At 38.0% G+C, this 22,128-nt stretch overlaps 1 protein-coding gene across 1 annotated transcript in view; it reads left to right on the top strand.

Moving 5' to 3' along the window:
* HDAC9 (histone deacetylase 9) overlaps positions 1-20,231 on the top strand; it is a 792,206-nt gene extending 771,975 nt beyond the window's left edge. Inside the window, exon 26 of the mRNA XM_024738435.1 lies at positions 20,003-20,231. Within this exon, the coding sequence (XP_024594203.1) occupies positions 20,003-20,042 (40 nt within the window). The 3' untranslated portion in view covers positions 20,043-20,231. The remainder of the gene's footprint in view (positions 1-20,002) is intronic.
* The last annotated feature ends 1,897 nt before the right edge of the window (positions 20,232-22,128 follow it).

The following is a 22,128-nucleotide window of genomic DNA, read 5'->3' on the forward strand; positions in this document are numbered from 1 at the left end:
GGACTGTCTCTCCAAGGCTTCTGGAAGCTAAATGTTGCACTGATTTTTCAGGTCTCTGATTTTTCTCTCTGATACTGTTATTGTGAGCACCTGTTTATCTAAACAGGCAAACATTCCAATATAAGTTTTATTCTTCATTTTCATCCAGTGTCAACAATACCTTAGTTGAAAAGTGGACTGAGATTTGGAAGCTCCTGGTAAAAGAAAGGAGCTCCTTTATCTTCTTTTCCTCTTCCTCCTGGGACCATCATTTTATCCCTCTGTTCAATGCCTAACATGTGGTCTTGGGGCATGTGTGAACTCTTAGTATGTTAGGGATTAAATCCAGTGTGTGATGTATTTCAGGGTTGCCTTCTGAATTGTTTACAAACAGGTGTTTAATTTGAAAAAAGAAACACAATGGACTAGAAGCATAAGTAAAAGGAGATGCACGGTAACTTTAGCTTCCCATCATCCTCATCTTTCAGGCCTGTCTTACCACGACAGAGGAAGAGTAGGTCGTGACTCTGGAATCAGCTTGCCGAGGTTCAGATCCCACCTGCATCTTAATAATTGTTGATCAGTGGCAAGTTACTTATCTCTCTGGGCTTTACTTTCTTTGTCTTTAAAATGAAGGGAAAATTTCAGAGGGTTTTGAGGATGAAATGAGACAATACATCTTAAGAATTTAACATAACACTTGACACAGAGTAAGTACTCAATATTAAGGTTGGCTTTTGTTATTTTTTTCTATCTTTTTCCCGCTTCCTCAGTTTGCTCTTTTCTTTCCCTCCATTAATACATTGTTCATCATCCAGGGATCTATAATATTAGAAATAGAGAGGCTGTACCTGGGCAGCTATATGTTGAACTGTTCATAGGTTAAATCAATAGTATAGTCATTAAAAATAAGAGATTGATAAATAATCACTAAGCAATAAATTGATTCAGTTAACTAAGCTGTGGTTAGCTGACTTAAAGAACTGTCACAATACCTAATACATTGTAGGTAATAAACAAATACTTATTGAATGAATGAGTCCAAGACAGACAACAAGACATTGTTAAAATGGTAACAGAACAATTTGTAATGATACCTGAAGTTTCTTTGTCTCCTTGTCTCTATGTACTATGTTTTCTGAGGGAATCAGTGTTTTTATCTTTCACAAGAGTTTTCAAAATGTGTATTTTACATTTTTTCTTCCATAGTACTAATCGACAGGGTCCATTTTCAGATATGTTGGCTAACCAGAATCCATAGTACTCATAGCATAAAGATCGATTGACTGAGGATAAAGGTGATAAAGGTGGGAAGGGAAAGCAAAGTGTCTGAATGGAGAAAGGAATTGCCTCGGGTGAGGTGGAGGGGCTAGGGGAGTGATGCTGACAGATGACAGGATTATTCCGCGACTTGCAGAATGAGGAGGGAGAAACTCCGGTTCATTTATTCTTTAAACATTTTCTGATTCGTTTTTATGTGCCAGACAAAGTGTTGGGAGTCAAGGTCACAAAGCTTCCGTGGAATCTTCAAAATATCCACATACTTTGAGATTGTATTAGTTTTTTTTTTTGTTTGTTTTTGTTTTTGTTTCTTTTTTTTTTTTGCGGTACGCGGGCCTCTCACTGCTGCGGCCTCTCCCGTTGCGGAGCACAGGCTCCGGACACGCAGGCTCAGCGGCCATGGCTCACAGGCCCAGCCGCTACACGGCATGTGGGATCCTCCCGGACCGGGGCACGAACCCGTGTCCCCTGCATCGGCAGGCGGACTCTCAACCACTGCGCCACCTGGGAAGCCCAGTATTAGTTTTCTATTGCTATCTTAACTAAAAAATTACTTCGTGGCTCAAAATGACAAAAAGGGTCAGAAGGGTGACAAGTCTCTGGGCTAAAATATAGAGGTTGGCAAGATCTTTTCCTTTCTGGAGGCTCTAGGGAAGAAACTGTTTCCTTGCCTTTCCCAGTTTCTAGAGGCTGCCTGCATTCCTTGGTTCATGACCCCCTTCCTCTGTCTTCAAAGCCAGCAACTTTACATCTCTCTGACCTTTCTTCAGTCACATCTCTTTCTGCAGTCACATCACATCTCTCTCTGACTGAAAGAAAAAAGCTGGGAAAACTGGCTTAAAACCAGGAAAGTTTCTCTGCTTGTAAGGACTCATATGATTAGATTGGACTCACCAGGATCATTTCTCTATCTCAAGGTCCTTAACCTTAATCATATCTACAAAGTCAGTTTGGCTACACCAGGTAACGTTCACAACTTCCAGGGATTAGGACATGGACATCTTTGGGGGCTGTCATTCTTCCTACCACAGGATCAGACATGAACGACCAACTATTGTAAATGATAGGTCATTTGATAGACCGAGCTCCAGAATAAAAGAAGACCTAACATAGGCCAAGAACTGGGGAACAGATCACTGAGCCAGGGTAGAAAAATGGAGGATTTCAAGCAGTAAATAAGAACAAAGGCATCCAAGATACAAAAAATAGCTTGAGCAAACGATCTATTTGTTTTTAATTTTATATTGGAGTATAGTTAATATTGTGTTAGTTTTAGATACACAGCAAAGTGATTCAGTTATACATATAAATGTATCTATTGCTTTTCAAGCTCTTTTCCCATTTAGGTGATTACAGAATATTGAGTAGAGTTCCCTGTGCTATACAGTAGGTCCTTGTTGATTATTTATTTTAAATATAGCAGTGTGTACATGTCATTCCCAAACTCCCCGTCTATCCCTCCCTCTGCCCCTGCTTCCCCCCCAGTAACCATAAGTTCATTCCTGAAGTATGTCTGTTTCTGTTTTGTAAATTAGTTCATTTGTATCATTTTTTAGATTCCACTATAAGTGATATCATATGATATTTGTCTTTCTGTCTGACTTACTTCACTTACTATGATAATCTCCAGGTCCATCCATGTTGCTGCAAATGGCACTATTTCATTCTTTTTTATGGCTGAGTAACATTTCATTGTATATATGTACATCTGCTTTATACATTCTTTTGTTGATGGACATTCGGTTGCTTCCATGTCTTGGCTATTATAAATAGTGCTGCAGTGAACATTGGGGTGCATGTATCTTTTCGAAGTATGGTTTTCTCCAGATATATCCCCAGGAGTGGGATTGCTGGATAACATGGTAGCTCTATTTTTAGTTTTTTAAGGAACCTCCATACTGTTCTCCATAGTGGCTGCACCAATTTACATTCCCAACAACAGCAGTATAGGAAGGTTCCCTTTTCTCCACACCCTCTCCAGCATTTATTCCTTGTAGACTTTTTGATAATGGCCATACTGACTGGTGTGAGGTGATATCTTATTGTAGTTTTGATTTGTATTGCTCTAATAATTCGTGATGTTGAGCATCTTTTCATGGGCCTCGTGGCCATCTGTATGTATTCTTTGGAGAAATGTCTATTTAGGTTTTCTGCCCATTTTTGGATTGGGTTGTTTGTTTGGAGGTTTTTTTTGATATTGAGCCTCATGAGCTGTTTGTAAATTTTGGAGACTAATCCCTTGTCAGTCACATCGTCTGCAAATATTTTCTCCCATTGTGAGGGTTGTCTTTTCATTTTGTTTATGGTTTCCTTTGCTGTGCAAAAGCTTTTGAATTTAATTAGGTCCCATTTGTTTATTTTTGTTTTCATTTCCATTACTCTAGTAGGTGGATCAAAAAAGATCTTGCTGTGATTTATGTCAAAGAGTGTTCTTCCTATGTTTTTCTCTAAGAGTTTTATAGTGTTCAGTCTTACATTTAGGTCTTTAATCCATTTTGAGTTTATTTTTGTGTATGGTGTTAAAGAATGTTCTAATTTCATTTTTTTTACACTTTTCCCAGCACCATTTATTGAAGAGTCTGTCTTTCCTCAATTATATAGTCTTGCCTCCTTTGTTGTAGATTAATTGACCATAGGTACATAGTTCTGACTTGCATTTCCCTGATGATTAGAGATGTTGAGCATCTTTACATGTACCTTTTGGTCATCTATATGTCTTCTTTGGAAAAATGGCTATTCAGATCTTCTACCATTAAGGGCTATTGCAAATAAAGCTGCTATGAAGTTTTGTCATTGTGGAAAAAACACATAACATTTACCATCTGAACCATTTTTAAGTGTACAGTACAGCAGTGTTAACTATATGCCCATTGTCATGCAACACATCTCTAGGACTTCTTTGTCTTGCAAAACTGACACACTATTAAACAACTTCCATTTTCCCCTCCCCCCAGCTCCTGGCAACCACCATTCTACTTTCTAAGAGTTTGAGTACTTCAGATACATCAAATAAGTGGAATCATGCAGTATTTGCCTTTTTGTGACTGGCTTACTTCATTTGGCAGAACGTTTTTGTCAAGGCTTATCCCTGTTGTAGCATGTGACAAAATCTCTACCTTTTTTATGGCTAATATTTCATTGTATGTGTATACCGCATTTCTTTATCCATTCATCTGACAGTGGACATTTAGGTTGCCTCCACCTCTTGGCTATTGATGCTTCGATGACTATAAATGTGAAATTATCTCTTCAAGATCCTATTTTGAGTTATCTTGCATATATACCCACAAGTGGAAGTTCTGGATCATATGGTAATTCTATTTTTAATTTTTGGAGGAACCTAACTCTTTTATACAGGTTTTTACTTTGTGAACACAAGCACTCAATTTTCTTTAATGTACACCGAGGAGTGGAGTTGCCAAGTTAGTTATAGGAAAGTCATATGTCTTACTTTATAAAAAAAAACTTCCAAACTGCTTTCCAAAATGGCCATACCATTTTTCATTCCCACCATCAATGAATGACAGTTTTGTATCCTCACCTGCACTTTGTATAATTGGTCCTTATAGATTTAGCCTTTCTAGTGGGTATGTAGTGATAGTCCATTGTGCTTTCAAATTTTCTCCAAAGAGCCATATTTATGTCCAGATCAGGTCTTCTTGGAACATACCCTCCCTTCCTTCTGTTTGGAATACTTAGCTTGTCTTCCTTCTCTTCTCACTGACCCTTCACTGGCCTTCCCATTGTCTTCCAACTTACCTTTTAGATCTCATATCAAATACACTTCCTCTTCTTGGACAAAATTAGATCAGGTCCATCTGTTATACTGTATACTGTCTCCCTATATTTCAACTACCTAGAACACAGCCAGGGTGCATCACAGACACTCAGTAATTATTTCTTCAATCAATGAAAACTTCAGTAATCCGGGGAATGCCAGCATTGGTGGAGATGTGGGGCTCTGGAGCTCTCATAGCTGTGGGAAGGTAAACTATGGCAGCATTCTGAAAAGCAGTTTACTGTGGGAAGGTAAACTATGGCAGCAAACTGAAAAGCAGTTTACTACCATTTTTAGTATACACAAAACATATAACCTGGTAATCTTGCTCCCAGGAATGTATATTGAAGATATTCTCATCTAGGGTAATTAGAAGACATGTACTAAGAAGTTCACTACCGCTTCTTCGTGGTGGGTAGAGAGGAGGAGTCAAACCCAGTGTGCATTATGGGAAGAACAAATGGTTACAATGGGGTGAAGGTACACCATGGAGGAGATGACAGGTAGCACTTGGCCACTACAGACTAGATAAACATAACTGCTTACAGTGATGTTTATGTAATAACTAACTACACTACTGGGTGAGAGAAGTAAGCAACAGAAATGATACATGTGTGTATAAAGATAAAATAAAAATACATGCTCATAAAACAATAACATATAGCTTTAAAGAACACCCTATGAACAGATAACATACATAACAGGAATTAGCTCTCTGTTGCCTCCCTCTTGCGAGAGGACCGGAATCACATCTAACTGCTGAACAATCATCAACAGGAAGACACTGGAACTCACCAAAAAAGATACTCCACATCCAAAGACAAAGGAGAAGCCATAATGAGACAGTAGGAGGGGCGCAATCACAGTAAAATCAAATCCCATAACTGCTGGGGGGGTGACTCACAGACTGGAGAACACTTATACCACAGAAGTCCACCCACTGGACTGAAGGTTCTGAGGCCCACTTTAGGCTTTCCAACCTAGGGGTCCAGCAACAGGAGGAGGAATTCCTAGAGAATCAGACCTTGAAGGCTAGCAGGATTTGACTGCAAGAATTTGACGGGACTGGGGGAAACAGAGACTACACTCTTGGAGGGCACACACAAAGTAGTGTGTGCATCGGGACCTAGGGGAAGGAGCAGTGACGCCATAGGAGACTGAACCAGACGTACCTGCTAGCGTTGGAGGGTCTCCTGCAGAGGCCAGGGGTGGCTGTCTCTCACCGTGAGGAAAAGAACACTGGCATCAGAAGTTCTGGGAAGTACTCCTTGGGGTGAGCCCTCCCAGAGTCTGTCATTAGCCCCACCAAAGAGCCCAGGTAGGCTCCAGTGTTGGGTAACCTCAGGCCAAACAACCAACAGGGAAGGAACCCAGCCCCACCCATCAGCAGACAAACAGATTTAAGTTTTACTGAGCTCTGCCCACCAGAGCAACAGCCAGCTCTACCCACCACCAGTCCCTCCCATCAAGCCTCTTAGATAGTCTCATCCACCAGAGAGCAGACAGCAGAAGCAAGAAGAACTACAATCCTGCAGCCTGTGGAACAAAAACCACATTCACAGAATGACAGACAAGATGAAAACGCAGATGGCTATATACCAGATGAAGTAACAAGGTAAAACCCCAGAAAAATAATTAAATGAAGTGGAGATAGGCAACCTTCCAGAAAAAGAATTCAGAATAATGACAGTGAAGAGGATCCAGAACCTCGGAAAAAGAATGGAGGCAAAGATCAAGAAGATGCAAGAAATGTTTAACAAAGACCTAAGAAGAATTAAAGAACAAACAAACAGAAATGAACAATACAATAACTGAAATGAAAACTACACTAGAAGGAACCAATAGCAGAATAACTGAGGCAGAAGAACGGATAAGTGACCTGGAAGACAGAATGGTTGAATTCACTGCTGCAGAACAGAATAAAGAAAAAAGAATGAAAAGAAATGAAGACAGCCTAAGACACCTCTGGGACAACATTAAACGCAACAACATTCGCATTATAGGGATCACAGAAGGAGAAGAGAGAGAGAAAGGACCCGAGAAAATATGTGAAGAGATTATATTGGAAAACTTCCCTAACATGGGAAAGGAAATAGCCACACAAGTCTAGAAAGCACAGAGAGTCCCATACAGGATAAACCCAAGGAGAAACACACCGAGACACATAGTAATCAAATTGAAAAAAATCAAAGGCAAAGAAAACTTACTAAAAGCAGCAAGAGAAAAACAACAAATAACATACAAAGGAAAACCCATAAGGTTAACAGCTGATTTCTCAGCAGAAACTCTACAAGCCAGAAGGGAGTGGCATGACATATTTAAAGTGATGAAAGGGAAGAACCCACAACCAAGATCACCCACAAGGAGCTCATTCAGATTCGACAGAGAAATCAAAAGCTTTACAGACAAGCAAAAGCTAACAGAATTCAGCACCACCAAAACAGCTCTACAACAAATGCTAAAGGAACATCTCTAAGTGGGAAACAAAAGAGAAGAAAAGGACCTACACAAACAAACCCAAAACAATTAAGAAAATGGTAATAAGGAACATACGTATCAATAATTACCTTAAATGTGAATGGATTAAATGCTCCAACCAAAAGACACAGGCTCGCTGAATGGATACAAAAACAAGACCCATATATATGCTGTCTACAAGAGACCCACCTCTTGTAGGGACACATACAGACTGAAAGTGAGGGGACAGAAAAAGTTATTCCATGCAAATGGAAATCAAAAGAAAGCTGGAGTAGCAATACTGATATCAGATAAATAGACTTTAAAGAATGTTACAAGAGACAAGGATGGACACTACATAATGATCAAGTGATTAATCCAAGAAGAAGATATAACAATTATAAATATATATGCACCCAACATAGCACCTAAATCCACAAAGCAACTGCTAACACCGATAAAAGAGGAAATCGACAGTAACACAATAATAGTGGGGGATTTAACACCTCACTTACACCAATGGACAGATCATCCAAACAGAAAATTAATAAGGAAACACAAGCTTTAAATGACACAATAGGCCAGATAGATTTAATTGATACTTATAGGACATTCCATCCAAAAACAGCAGATTACACTTTCTTCTCAAGTGTGCACGGAACATTCTCCAGGATAGATCACATCATGGGTCACAAATCAAGCCTCAGTAAATTTAAGAAAACTGAAATTGTATCAAGCACCTTTTCTGACCACAACGCTATGAGATTAGAAATCAGTTACGGGAAAAAAACCGTAAAAAACACAAACATATGGAGGCTAAACAACACGTTACTAAATAACCAAGAGATCACAGAAAAATTCAAAGAGGAAATCAAAAAATACCTAGAGACAAATAACAATGAAAACACGACCATCCAAAACCCATGGGATGCAACAAAAGCAGTTCTAAGAGGGAAGTTTATAGCAATACAAGCCTACCTGAAGAAACAAGAAAAATCTAAAACAATCTAACCTTACACCTAAAGGAACTAGAGAAAGTAGAACAAACAAAACCCAATGTTAGCAGAAGGAAAGAAATCATAAAGATCAGAGTAGAAATACATGAAATAGAAACAAAGAAAACAATGGCAAAGATCATTAAAACTAAAAGCTGGTTGTTTGAGAAGATAAACAAAATTGATAAACCATTAGCCAGACTCATCAAGACAAAGAGGGAGAGGACTCACATCAATAAAATAAGAAATGAAAAAGAAGTTACAACAGACACCACAGAAATACAAAGCATCATGAGAGATTACTACAAGCAACTCTATGCCAATAAAATGGACAACCTGGAAGAAATGGACAAATTCTTAGAAAGGTATAACCTTCCAAGACTGAACCAGGAAGAAATAGAAAATATGAACAGACCAATCACAAGTAATGAAATTGAAATTGTGATTAAAAATCTTCCAACAAAGTCCAGGACCAGATGGCTTCACAGGTGAATTCTATCAAACATTTAGACACAAGCTAACACCTATCCTTCTCAAACTCTTCCAAAAAATTGTGGAGGAAAAAGAAACGTAAGACCAGACACTATCAAACTCGTACAGGAAAACATAGGAAGAACACTCTTTGACATAAATCCCAGCAAGATCTTTCTTGATCCACCTCCTAGAGACCTAATGAAACTTAAAAGCTTTTGCAAAGCTTTTGCAAAGCAAAGGAAACTACAAACAAGACAAAAAGACAACCCTCACAATGGGAGAAAATATTTGCAAATGAATCAACGGACAAAGGATTAATCTCCAAAATGTATAAACAGCTCATGTGGCTCAATATTAAAAAAACAAACAAGCCAATCCAAAAATGGGCAGACCTAAATAGACATTTCTCCAAAGAAGACATACAGATGGCCAAGAAGCACATGAAAAGCTGCTCAACATCACTATTAGAGAAATGCAAATCAAAACTACAATGAGGTATCACCTCACACCAGTCAGAATGGGCATCATCAGAAAATCTACAAACAACAAATGTTGGAGAGGGTGTGGAGCAAAGGGAACCCTCTTGCACTGTTGATGGGAATGTAAATTGATACAGCCACTATGGAGGAGAGTATGGAGATTCCTTAAAAAATTAAAAATAGAATTACCATATGACCCAGCAATCCCACTCCTGGTCATATATCCAGAGAAAACCATAATTTAAAAAGACACATGCACCCCAATATTCATTGCAGCACTATTTACAATAGCCAGGTCATGGAAGCAACCTAAATGCCCATCAACAGATGACTGGATAAAGAAGATGTGGTACATATATACAATGGAATATTACTCAGCCATAAAAAGGAACGAAATTGGGTCATTTATAGAGGCATGGATGAATCTAGAGACTGTCATACAGAGTGAAGTAAGAAAGTGAAAAACAAATATCATATATTAATGCATATATGTGTAACCTAGAAAAATGATACAGATGAACCGGTTTGCAGGGCAGAAATTGAGATACAGATGTAGAGGACAAACGTATGGACACCAAGGGGGGAAAGCAGTGGGGGTGTGGGGTGGTGGTGGGATGAATTGGGAGATTTGGATTGACATATATACACTAATATATATAAAATGGATAAAAGAACCTGCTGTATAAAATAAAATAAATAAAATTCAAAAAAAATTCCCCTCTGTGAACCTATGAAACTAGAAAATAATCAATACTAAAAATTAAAATGTTTTCACTGAAAAAACAAACAAATAGGAATTAGATTGTTTGCGAAAGTATAGGGATTAAATTAAATCAATAAACCAAGAGGAAATGTGTCTTTAAAAATAATGTTGTTGGGCTTCCCTGGTGGCTCAGTGGTTGAGAGTCTGCCTGCCGATGCAGGGGACACGGGTTCGTGCCCCAGTCCAGGAAGATCCCATGTGCCGCAGAGCAGCTGGGCCCGTGAGCCATGGCCGCTGAGCCTGCACGTCCGGAGCCTGTGCTCCACAACGGGAGAGTCCACAACAGTGAGAGGCTGGCGTACCGCAAAAAAAAATAAAATAAAAAATAATAATAGCATTATTAATATAAATTAACAGATACTGCTTTAAAAATCATAGGAAATGAAATATCCCTTTAAGGGAAAATACAAGAATATAATTTTATGTTATATCTTATCTCAAATTCTTTCTTTCTGCTTTTTATTTTTGCAAATTATCTAAACTACTATGACTTCTGGACCTAACTGATCCTTCCCTTAATATATGAAATCTTTGCCCTTCATCAATAAAGGACCATCTATGTTCACTTCTACTTGCTATAGTAGAAGTTTGTGTCTTTCAGTCAGCTGAACTATTGTACTATTTATCTTTGAATGTTTTATTTTACATTTATTCCTGACCTTCCTATGTCTCTACCTCACCTAATTGCAAAAGGAATTAAATCCAAATATTGAAGATTATCTCTCCCCTTCACCCCGCCCTTTCCAGAGCTGTGTTTTTGTTAATCAAGATAACCTTGGTATCTGTCTATAAATGATTGAAGTGGGGAGCCCCCCACATTTCAAGAGTACTGCTTCTCTTTCACCCAAAACAGCCATTAAAGGGTCATCCCTGACCAGCTCACTTTCTAAGTGTTTCATGAAGATAACTTCTTAAATTAACTTAAAAAAATATGTAGACATTTAACAGTTACCTAGGGACAGGGATTAAGTAAAGATAATACTAAATCCACTGAGAACTATGGATATGAGAACACCCAGAAAGCAGGTCGTGGATTATTATTTCAGTTTTAAAGAGAAAACTGAGAATCTAGGGATGATGACTTGCTCAAAGTTAAATTTTAAAAATGGCAGACTTGGGACCTAAATACATCTACCTTGTGAAATCTACCTTGAAATCCAGGATATTTTCCAACTTGCTATACTAGTAATAAAACTTCTGTGTTGCAAGACACTGAGAGATTTGGCTGGTTATGTGTGTTTGTTTCATTAGAATGTAGCAGCAGTTAATTAACTATTTTCCAAAGAATTGGTTAATATGAAATGACTTTGAGGGGAGGAAAGCAAAGAGAAGCATCTGATGGAAAGCTTTATATTGTACCTGAAAGTCCCCATGTTTGAAGAGAAGTTCCATTTTGCAGTGAATGGTTTGTGCTAAAGACACTTTGCTTACCTCCTCAAAGCCTAAGATGGATGTCTGGAGAATGCACAGACACTTACCACTGCATCTGAAATTCCAGCCACAATTGAGTCCTGGATGTGGGAGGAAGATCATCTTGCTGTGGCTTTGGGTTAGAAGTAGGAGAATTCAGATGGAGGGAGTATCAACACCAAGACAGTAGAACAGGAGAACTGAGCCTCTATCCCCACACAAAGACCTGCCAGAAGAGAGTAGGATGATATATTCAAAGTGCTGAAAGAAAAAAACTGCCAACCGGACTACTTTACCTGGCAAGGTTTTCCTTTAGAAATTAAGGTGAGATAAAAAGACTTTCCCAAACAAACAAAAAAAGTTGAAGTAGTTCATCACAAGACTTTCCTTACAATAAGTGCTGAAAAGAGTCCTTCAAGCTGAAAAGAAAGTATGATAACTACTAACATGAAAACATATGAAAATGTACAACACACCGGCAAAGGTAAGTATATAGTCAGATTCAGAATACTCTAATAGTATAATATGGTGATGTGTTAAACACTTAACTCTAGGATAAAGGTTAAAGGACAAAAGTATTTTAAATAGCTACAGCTACAGTAATTTGTTCATGGATACACAATATTAAAAAAAAAATCATGACATCAAAAACAAACTATAGGGCTTCCCTGGTGGCGCAGTGTTTGAAAATCTGCCTGCCGATGCAGGGGACACAGGTTCGAGCCCTGGTCTGAGAAGATCCCACATACCGTGGAGCAACTAGGCCCATGAGCCACAACTACTGAGCCTGCGTGTCTGGAGCTTGTGCTCCGCAACAAGAGAGCCCGCGACAGTGAGAGACCTGTGTGCTGCAATGAAGAGTGGCCCCCGCTCACCACAACTAGAGAAAGCCCTCACACAGAAACGAAGACCCAACACAGCCAAAAATCAATAAATAAATAAAATTAAAAAAAACAAACAAACAAACTATAACACACCATTGTAAAGCAATTATACCCCAATAAAGATGTTAAAAAAAATACTATAGACAGGAGGAGTAAAAGGGTAGAGTTTTGTATGCAATTAAAGTTAAGTTGTTGTCAGCTTAAAATTAGACTGTTATATCTATTATATGTTTCAAGTAAGCCTCGGGGTAACCACAAAGCAAAAACCTATGGTAGGACTTCCCTGGTGGCGCAGTGGTTAGGAATCCCCCTGCAAATGCAGGGGACACGGGTTCAAGCCCTGGTCCGGGAAGATCCCACATGCTGCTGAGCAACTAAGCCCGTGCACCACAACTACTGAGCCTGGGCTCTAGAGCCCACAAGCCACAACTACTGAGCCCACATGCTACAACTACTGAAGCCCGTGAGCCTAGAGCCTGTGCTCTGCAACAAGAGAAGCCACTGTGATGAGAAGCCCGTGCACTGCAACAAAGAGTAGCCCCCACTCACTGCAACTGGAGAAAGCCCGCATGTAGCAATGAAGACCCAATGCAGCCAAAAATAAATAAATAAATAGATTAAAAAAAAGAACCTATGGTAGATAGGTAGAGATAAAGAGAAGGGAATTAAAGCATACCACTATGGAAAGTCATCAGTTTAAAAGGAAGACATTAAGAGAGGAAGAAATGAACAAAGTAAGTACAAAACAGCAAGAAAACAACTAACAAAGTGGCAATAGTAAGTTGCTAACTATCAATAATTATTTTAAGTGAAAATGGCTCCAAGTGAAGGTATGGAAATGGATATTCCATGCAAATAGAAAACAAAATAGAGCAGGAGTAGGTATACTTATATCTGGAAAAAAATAGACTTTAAGTCTAAACTGTAACAAGAAACAAAGAAGGTCATTATGTGGTGATAAAGGGATCAATTCATTAAGAGGATATGATAATTTTAAACACATATACACCCAACATCCGAGCATCTAAATACATTAAGCAAATACTAACAGATCTGAAGGGAATAATGTAGACAATAGTACAATAATAGTAGGGAACTTCAATACCACACTTTCTACAATGGATAGATTATCCAGGCAGAAAATCAATAAGGAAACATTGGACTGAATTATACTTTATATCAGATAGACCTAACAGGCATATACAGAACATTCCATGCAACAGCAGGAAAATACCTATTCCTCTCAAGTGCACACAGAACATTCTCTAGGATAGGTCATATGTTAGGTCACAGAACAAGTCTTAGCGAATTTTAAAAGAGTGAAATCATACTAAGTATCTTTGATGACCACAGTGGTGTGAAATTAGAAATCAGTAACAGAAGGAAAATTGGAAAATTCACAAATGTGTGGAAACTAAACAACACATTCCTGTATAACTAATGGATCAAAGAGGAAATCAAAGAGAATCAAAAGTTATCTTGAAACAAACAAAAATGGACACACAGCATAACAAAACATGGGATGCAGCAAAAGCAGTGCTGAGGCAAATTTAGAGCAATAAATGCATACATTTAAAAAAACCCTCTAATAAACAACCTAACTTTACAGCTTAAGGAACTAGAAAATGAACAACAAACTAACCCCAAAGTTAGGATAACAAAAATCAGAGCAGAAAGAAATGAAATAGATAATAGAAAAGCAATAGAAAAGATCAACAAAACTAACAGTTGGTTTTTTAAAAAGATTTTAAAAATTGACAAACCTTTAGACTTACCAAGAAAAAAAGAGAGAGGACTCAAATAAATAAAATTATAAATGAAAGAGAAGACATTATAGCTGATACCACGCAAATACAAACCATCACAAGAGACTACTATGAACAATTATATGCCAACAAATTGGACAACCTATAAGAAATGAGTAAGTTCCTAGAAGCATACAACCTACCAAGACTAAATCATGAAAAAATAGAAAATCTGAACATACCAATAATGAGTAAGAAGATTGGATCAGTAAACCAAAACCTCTCCAAAAAGAAAAGCCCAGTCCCAGATGGTTTCACTGGTGAATTCTTCCAAACATTTAAAGAAGAATTAACACCAGTTCTCAAACTCATCCAAAAAATTGAAAGCCCGCCCTCCCTCCCCACCCAAAAACTGGTGTCTGAGAGACATTACCTGTCATAGCTGCCTTTTCACAAGGTCCCACCTCCCAGACTCACCATGGGACTTGGGGTAAGTGACAATCCTGCTTTCTGGTCATCTGTTTCTGTTTGCTTTTTTTTTTTTGGCTGCATCAGGTCTTAGTTGTGGCATGTGGGCTCTTCAGTGAGATGCACGGGCTTTTCTCTAGTTGTAGCACATGGGCTTCTCTCTAGTTGTGGCACGTGGGTTCCAGAGCGCTTGAGCTCTGCAGTTTGTGGCACACGGGCTCTCTAGGTGTGGCGTGCAGGCTCAGTAGTTGCGGCACTTGTGGCGCGCAGGCTTAGTTGTCCCGCAGCATGTGGGATCTTAGTTCCCTGACCAGGGACTCATCATTTGTATATGAATATCTGATTTACTGATTTAGGGAATCTATCACTCCTAAACTCATTTTATGCAGCCACTACCCTGATACCAAAGCTAGATAAGGATACTGCAAGAAAAGAAAACTATAGGCCAATATCCCTGATGAACATAGATACAATAATCCTCAGCAAAATACTAGCAAACCAATTTCAACAGCACATTAAAAGGATCATACACCATAAGCAAGTGGGATTTATCCCTGGGAGCAAGGGTGGTTCAACATATGCAAATCAATGAATGTGATACACCACATTAATGAAATAAAAGATAAAAATCATTGTCTTTTCAATAGATGCATAAAAAGCAGCAGACAAAATTCAACATTCTTTCATAATAAAAACTCTCAACCAAATTGGGTATAGAAGGAACATACTTCAACATAATAGAAGCCATATATGACAAACCCACAGCTAACATCATTCATACTCAACAGTAAGAAGCTGAAAGATTTCCCTGTAAGATGAGAAATAAGACAAGGGTTTCTTAACATGATCCTGTACTTGTATGTAAAAAATCCTAAAGACTCCACCAAAAAAAAAAAAAAATGGCTAGTAATAATAAATAAATTCAGTAAACTTTCAGGATAAAAACTAAGATCTATATACCAAAAACAGTAAGATCTGATGAAACAAATTGAAGAAGACACAAATAAATGGAAAGACAGTCCACATTCATGTATCAGAAGAGTTAATATTGTTAAAACATCCACACTATTCAAAGTCACTGATAGGTTCAATGCAATCCCTCTCAGAATTCCAATGGCATTTTTCACAGAAATAGAAAAAAAATCCTAAAATTCAGTGGGATTACCAAAGACCCTGAATAGCCATAGCAGTCTTGAGCAAGAACAAAGCTGGAGGCTTCACACACCCTGAGTTCAAATATTACAAAGCTGTAGTAATCAAGAGTATGATATTGGCATAAAAACAGACACATAGACCAATGGAACAGAATTGAGAGCCCAGAAATAAACCCTCACATATATTGTCAACTAATATTTGACAAGGGAGTCAAGAATACTCAATGGGCTAACAATAATCTCTTTGATAAATGGTGTTGGGAAAACTGGACATTTATTCATATGCAAAAGAAAGAAACTGGACCCCTACCTTATACCACTCACAAAAATTAACTGGAAATGTATTAAGAGCTTAAATGTAAGAATTGAAACTATAAAACTCTTAGAAGAAAACAAAGAAAAAAAGCTCCTTGACTTTGGTGTTCACAATTAATTTTTTGGATATGACAACAAAAGAAAAAGCAACAAAGGCACAAATAAGCAAGTGCAGGGGCTTCCCTGGTGGCACAGTCGTTAAGAATCCACCTGCCAATGCAGGGGATACAGGTTCAAGCCCTGGTCCAGGACGATTCCACATGCTGTGGAGCAACTGGGCCCGTGCGCCTCAACTGCTGAGCCTGCGCTCTGGAGCCCGTGAGCCACAACTGCTGAGGCCCGCATGCCTGGAGCCCACTCTCCACAACAGGGGAGGCCACCACAGTGAGAGGCCCGTGCACCGCAACAGAGAGTAGCCCCTGCTCTCCGCAACTGGAGAAGGTCCGCGTGCAGCAACGAAGACCCAACACGGCCAAAAATTAAAAATAATAATAAATAAATAAATTTATTAAAAAATAAAAGCAAGTGCAATGACATCAAACTAAAAACTTTTGCACAGCCAAAGAATCAACAAAGTGAAAAGGCAACCTATGAAATACAAGAAAATATTTGCAAACCATATATCTGATAAGGGGTTAATATCCAAAGTATATATGGAGCTCATACAATTCAATAGCAATAAATAAGTGAATAAATTAACTTAATTTAAAAATAGGAAAAGGGGGGCTTCCCTGGTGGCGCAGTGGTTGGGAGTCCGCCTGCCGATGCAGGGGACGCGGGTTCGTGCCCCGGTTCAGGAGGATCCCACATGCCGCAGAGCGGCTGGGCCCGTGAGCCGTGGCTGCTGGGCCTGCGCGTCCGGAGCCTGTGCTCCGCAGCAGGGCAGGCCACAGCAGTGAGAGGCCCGCATACCGCAAAAAAAAAAAAAAATAGGAAAAGGACCAGAATAGATATTTTTCTAAAGAAGACATACAAATAGCCAACAGGTACATGGGAAGGTTCTCAACATCACTAATCATCAGGGAAATGCAAAGCAAAACCACACCGAGATATCACTTCACATGTGCTAAAACAGCTTGCATCAAAAAGACAAGAGATAACAAATTAGTGAGGGTACGGAGAAAGCGATCTATTTGCACTGTTGATGGGAATGTAAATTGATGCAGCTGCTATGGAAAACAGTATGGAGGGTCCTCAAGAAAGTAAAAGCAGAACTACCATGTGATCCAGTAATCCCACTTCTGGGTATATATCCAAAGAAAACAAAATCACTATCTTGAAGAGGTATCTGCACGCTCATGTGCACTGCAGCACTAGTTACAATAGCCAAGACAAGGAAACCACCTCGGCGTCCAGTGACAGATGAATCGACAAAGAAAATGTGGTATATACATACAACAGAACATTATTCAGCCATGAAAAAGAAGGCTCAACGTGGGTGAAACTTGAGAGCATTACGCTAAGACAGAGAAACAGAAATACAATATGATCTCACTTATACGTGAAATCTAAAAACATTGAACTCTATATGAGATGATGGATGTTAACTAAACCTATTGTGGTAATCATTTCACAATACATGTAAGCCAGACTATCATGCTGTACACCTTAAACTGATACAGTGAGGTTTGTCAATTATTTACAATAAAACTGGAAAAACAATTGTTGAACTCATAGAAACAGTAGATTGATGGTTAACAGGGGCTGGGAGATAGAGGAGATGGAATGATGTTGGTCAAAAGGTACAAGCTTCCAGTTATAGGATGAATAAGTTCTGGGGATCTGATATACAGCATGATTACTACAGCTAACAATACTGTATTGTATACTCAAAATTTGCTATGAGAGTAAATCTTAAATGTTCTCATCGTAACAACAAAAATGGTAGTTACGGGAAGTGAAGGATATATTATTGTGGTAAACATTTCACAATATATATGTGTATCAAATCGTCACATTGCCTTAAACTTATACAATGTTATATGCCGATTGTATCTCAATAAAGTTTGGAAAAAGTAAATAGGAGAATTCAGTCTCCATTGGAGTATCTAGTTTGAGGATTCTATACCTGTATAATCCACATATTCTCAAATGTAAATAAGTTTGCATGTTTACGTATAAATCAGTTTAGTTACTTAAATGTTTTCCTTGATTTAAAAATTTTCTTGTGGGAATGCTGATAATTTTAGTTTGGAAAGATTTTAATAGAGTATGACTCATTTAAATAGCTTTTATCTTATATAGCAGCTCTAAACACTTTCTCACAACCTCCTTATCCAGTATACTGTTGGACAGGCTATAACTTCCTAAGAATTTTTTTTTAAGTATTCCACATGGACTCATTTGGAACTCTCTCCTTTTAGTAATGTTAAATAATGAATACCTAATATTTCTCATTCTTTAGAGGATGCATTAAAATCTTTTTTATTACTGTTCCATGGATAAAATCTTTCAAGTGTTTTAAATTTATTATAAAAATGCTAAATTAAAATGGCAACTACCTTATTTGTAGATACACAGAAGTCTTGGTTTTTTCTTTATATATCTATAAAATAACATGGCTAAATTGTTCATTTTTCTTCATTAACAACAGTGTTCTAGATATAGCAATTTGTTCTAAAAGAAAAGTAATTCATTATAGAATACTGGCAAGTAGAAAAACAGCATGAAAAAGAAAATTTAAACCACCTACCTATTATTCCACCACCCAGAGAGAACCATCTTCCCAATATTGCATTTCCTTATGGTAGCACAGGCATAACTCTGTACCTGTGTACCATTCAACACAGTTTTATACATATGTTAGATGATGAGGGGACAAATCCAGAGTTAAATAACTACTGCCTCATAGTGTGTATTGTTTAGAAGTCCATTTCATCTCCTTTGTTTTTTTTAACCTTCACTAATTCTGTAAGGAACATCTTTTTTCCTCACGGGTTTTAAACATGAAACCACAGCTTCACAGAAGTATAGTTACAACATTCGCAGTTGCAACATTAGCAAATCGCAGAGCCCAGACTCATACTCAATTCTCCCGGCATCTCAAACCCCAGCGTTCTTCCATCAGCAATCCAGCTACCTCATGCATTTGGATTCCTGCTACAATTTGTCCTTTTGACTAAATTAAAAATCATTCTAAAAGTTTGCCTTAAAACACCCTCAGAGTGTTACTAAATTAAGGCTAAATCTCAAGTATAAATTTTCAAGCAATTAGTTTTGGTTTTGCCAGAGCAGAACACCCCTCAGATGATGCCGAATAAAAACTATTTACACACTACCATAGTGCGTTTCTTGTAAAAACGTTGGGTCTGTAGCAGTGATTTGCTAATCAGATTCAGAATTTGATTTGAAATGCCTCCGGCAGGCAGCCAATCCAGTTATGAAAGAACAGAAGCAAAAAAACCAGAGCCCTGGTGAGTCTCCTCCAGAAGCTAGCTGGGTCCTTTGCTCTCGTTAGCAAACTGGTTCCATAGGAAATCACTGTAATTGCTCCTAAAATAAAATATCATAGTTAATTTTTTCAATAAATTATTGGACTGTACTAGACACAAAACATGTACATTTTGGAATCTAGAGTTATAAAATATTCTGACATGTTTTAATATAAACAGGAACATTTCCAATGATTGCTTGGATCGAAAATGTTTTTCCACTTGACATTTGTTTATACTTCCTAGGAAAGAAAGTCTATTTATGGATAACGGAATAACACAAATAAACATCAGAGAGAGCTGAAAAATCAGCTTTGATTATGCATGAAAATCTACAATGTCATTGTGTACTCTTATGCTGTATTCTGATTGCCTGTTTATTTTTACAGAACTGCTGGCGAGCCTATGGAAGAGGAGCCAGCCTTGTGAAGCGCCAAGTCCTCCCCAGCCTTCCCCACCCCCGATATTTCCTGTGTGTGACATCATTGCATATCCCCCCGCCACCCCAGCACCCTCAGACATGTCTTGTCTGCTGCCTGGGTGGCACAGATTCCATGGAACATAAACACTGGGCACAAAATTCTGAACAGCAGCTTCACTTGTTCTTTGGATGGACTTGAAAGGGCATTAAAGATTCCTTAAAAGTAACCGCTATGATTCTAAAGTTACAGTAAACCACGATTGGAAGAAACTGCTTCCAGAGTGCTTTTAATATGCTGGGTGACCCACTCCCAGGCCCAAAGTATGAACTAGAAACACCCAGTACAGCGTTAGATACTGTTAATTACAGATGGTATGACAGCCAGCGAAATTTTGGGCAAAACCTGAGAAATCTCATTCCTGACATTCTGATCAGTTTTTTTATTGGGAACTTTTTCGTCACACAGTCTTAAATTGTTTACAGGATTTGCTTTCAGCTATGAAAGGATAGCAATTCCCGACAGATCACGGGGTTTTTTGTTTTGTTTTGTTTTGTTTGTTTTTGGCCTTTGTTTTAACATATGGTTCAACTCTTGCTAGGAAGAGTCCAAGATGGAGGAACGAGGATGAGGCTTTTTTCAGTAGAATAAACCACAGTGTATCTCAAAGTCCAATGCCAAAGCAACCTCACACATTTTATGTAATGGTGCAATATTTTATATCACATTTTTTGAGAAAAATTACCCTGTTTCCCTAACATCCCTCTCTGTGTTCTCACACACAGGAGATTTGCAGTTGATTTAGGATGAAGTCTCCTTCCTCCCTCATACATCCCTTGCTCTGGTGACAGTAGCTCTGAGCATATGTTCCATGGAGGATTTTCAGTGTCTTTGAAAAGTGCATAACTTTTCAAAGGCCATCTTAATTTGTTCCAAATCTATCAAGAACTTATTCTCTCACTTTTATTTTTCTGCTTTCCATCACTTCCTTTCTTCTTGCCTTTCATCCTTCCTTCCTACAAAAAAAAAGACGAGGATTACCCATAATCTCCCCAATTACTCAGGAGCTTTGAGGACTCAGTTTATTTTCTTGCTTCCCAGGTTAACACAGCTGCTTGGTCTGATGTGTTCTTTTAGCTGTAAAACCATTGAGGGCTTAAACAATGTTACTGAATTTTCTAGATCTTTGAAATGTGTTAATGAAGGCATTGCTTATTTGAAGTCACCTTGAATTGAGTTATCCTTGAAGTTGTGCCTTCACGTGAAAAAGACAACACGAACTTTAACCTTTACACATGTTGCCTTAGTGTTAAAGGCTAAAAATATAGGACATTTATTTCTGAGATTAAAAGCAACTTACTAAATATAAGTAGGTTATCCCCTTACCTCTCCAACTTCTATTTCAATGTATAACTCAGACACCTAAAGACATTGATGTAGAATACCTCGCAGTATTTAATATCTGACAATGCTTTCAAAAGAGTTGATGTTTCTTTTTATATATTTTCCTAACTCAAAGGATATATTAAAGCCATAAGTGAAGATTGTCATGCTTTTATTCAAAAATCTGAAAGAAACCTTAATTAAAACAAGGTTTTAGGGAAGGCCATGATATGAAAGATATGGGACAATATGGTTTTAGTTAAAGAGGACTCCAACCTGTAAATCAAAGATGAAAGATTTCACTCAAGTACAATTATATAACTCCCTTTTGTTATACAGTCAGACCATATTTTTCATGCATTTGGTTTTTTTAGGATTACCATTTTAATTTTAAAGACTTTTATTACATATACAAAAATGGCTCAATACTTGGTTTAACATCTTAGAAATTTGAGACACCCTTTGAAATAGGAAATCTGAAATGGAATGTAACTCGGTATTAGTTAAAAAATTACTTTCATTGCATAAGGGTAAGGTCAATCTAGATTCACAATAGTAATGAATTTTTTCCATGAGATTTTTAGAGAAATTCATGCCAATCATATTTGCTAGCTCTTGTTGTTTTTGCTGTAATTACTTGAGGAGATTTTACTTAAGGAAACCAAAGGCTTAAAAACAGAAGACAACCCCCACCCTTTAAAAAGGAAAGCTAT

Source organism: Neophocaena asiaeorientalis, unplaced genomic scaffold (genome assembly GCF_003031525.2).
Source record: "Neophocaena asiaeorientalis asiaeorientalis breed wild unplaced genomic scaffold, Neophocaena_asiaeorientalis_V1.1 scaffold89, whole genome shotgun sequence".
Taxonomy (NCBI): domain Eukaryota; kingdom Metazoa; phylum Chordata; class Mammalia; order Artiodactyla; family Phocoenidae; genus Neophocaena; species Neophocaena asiaeorientalis.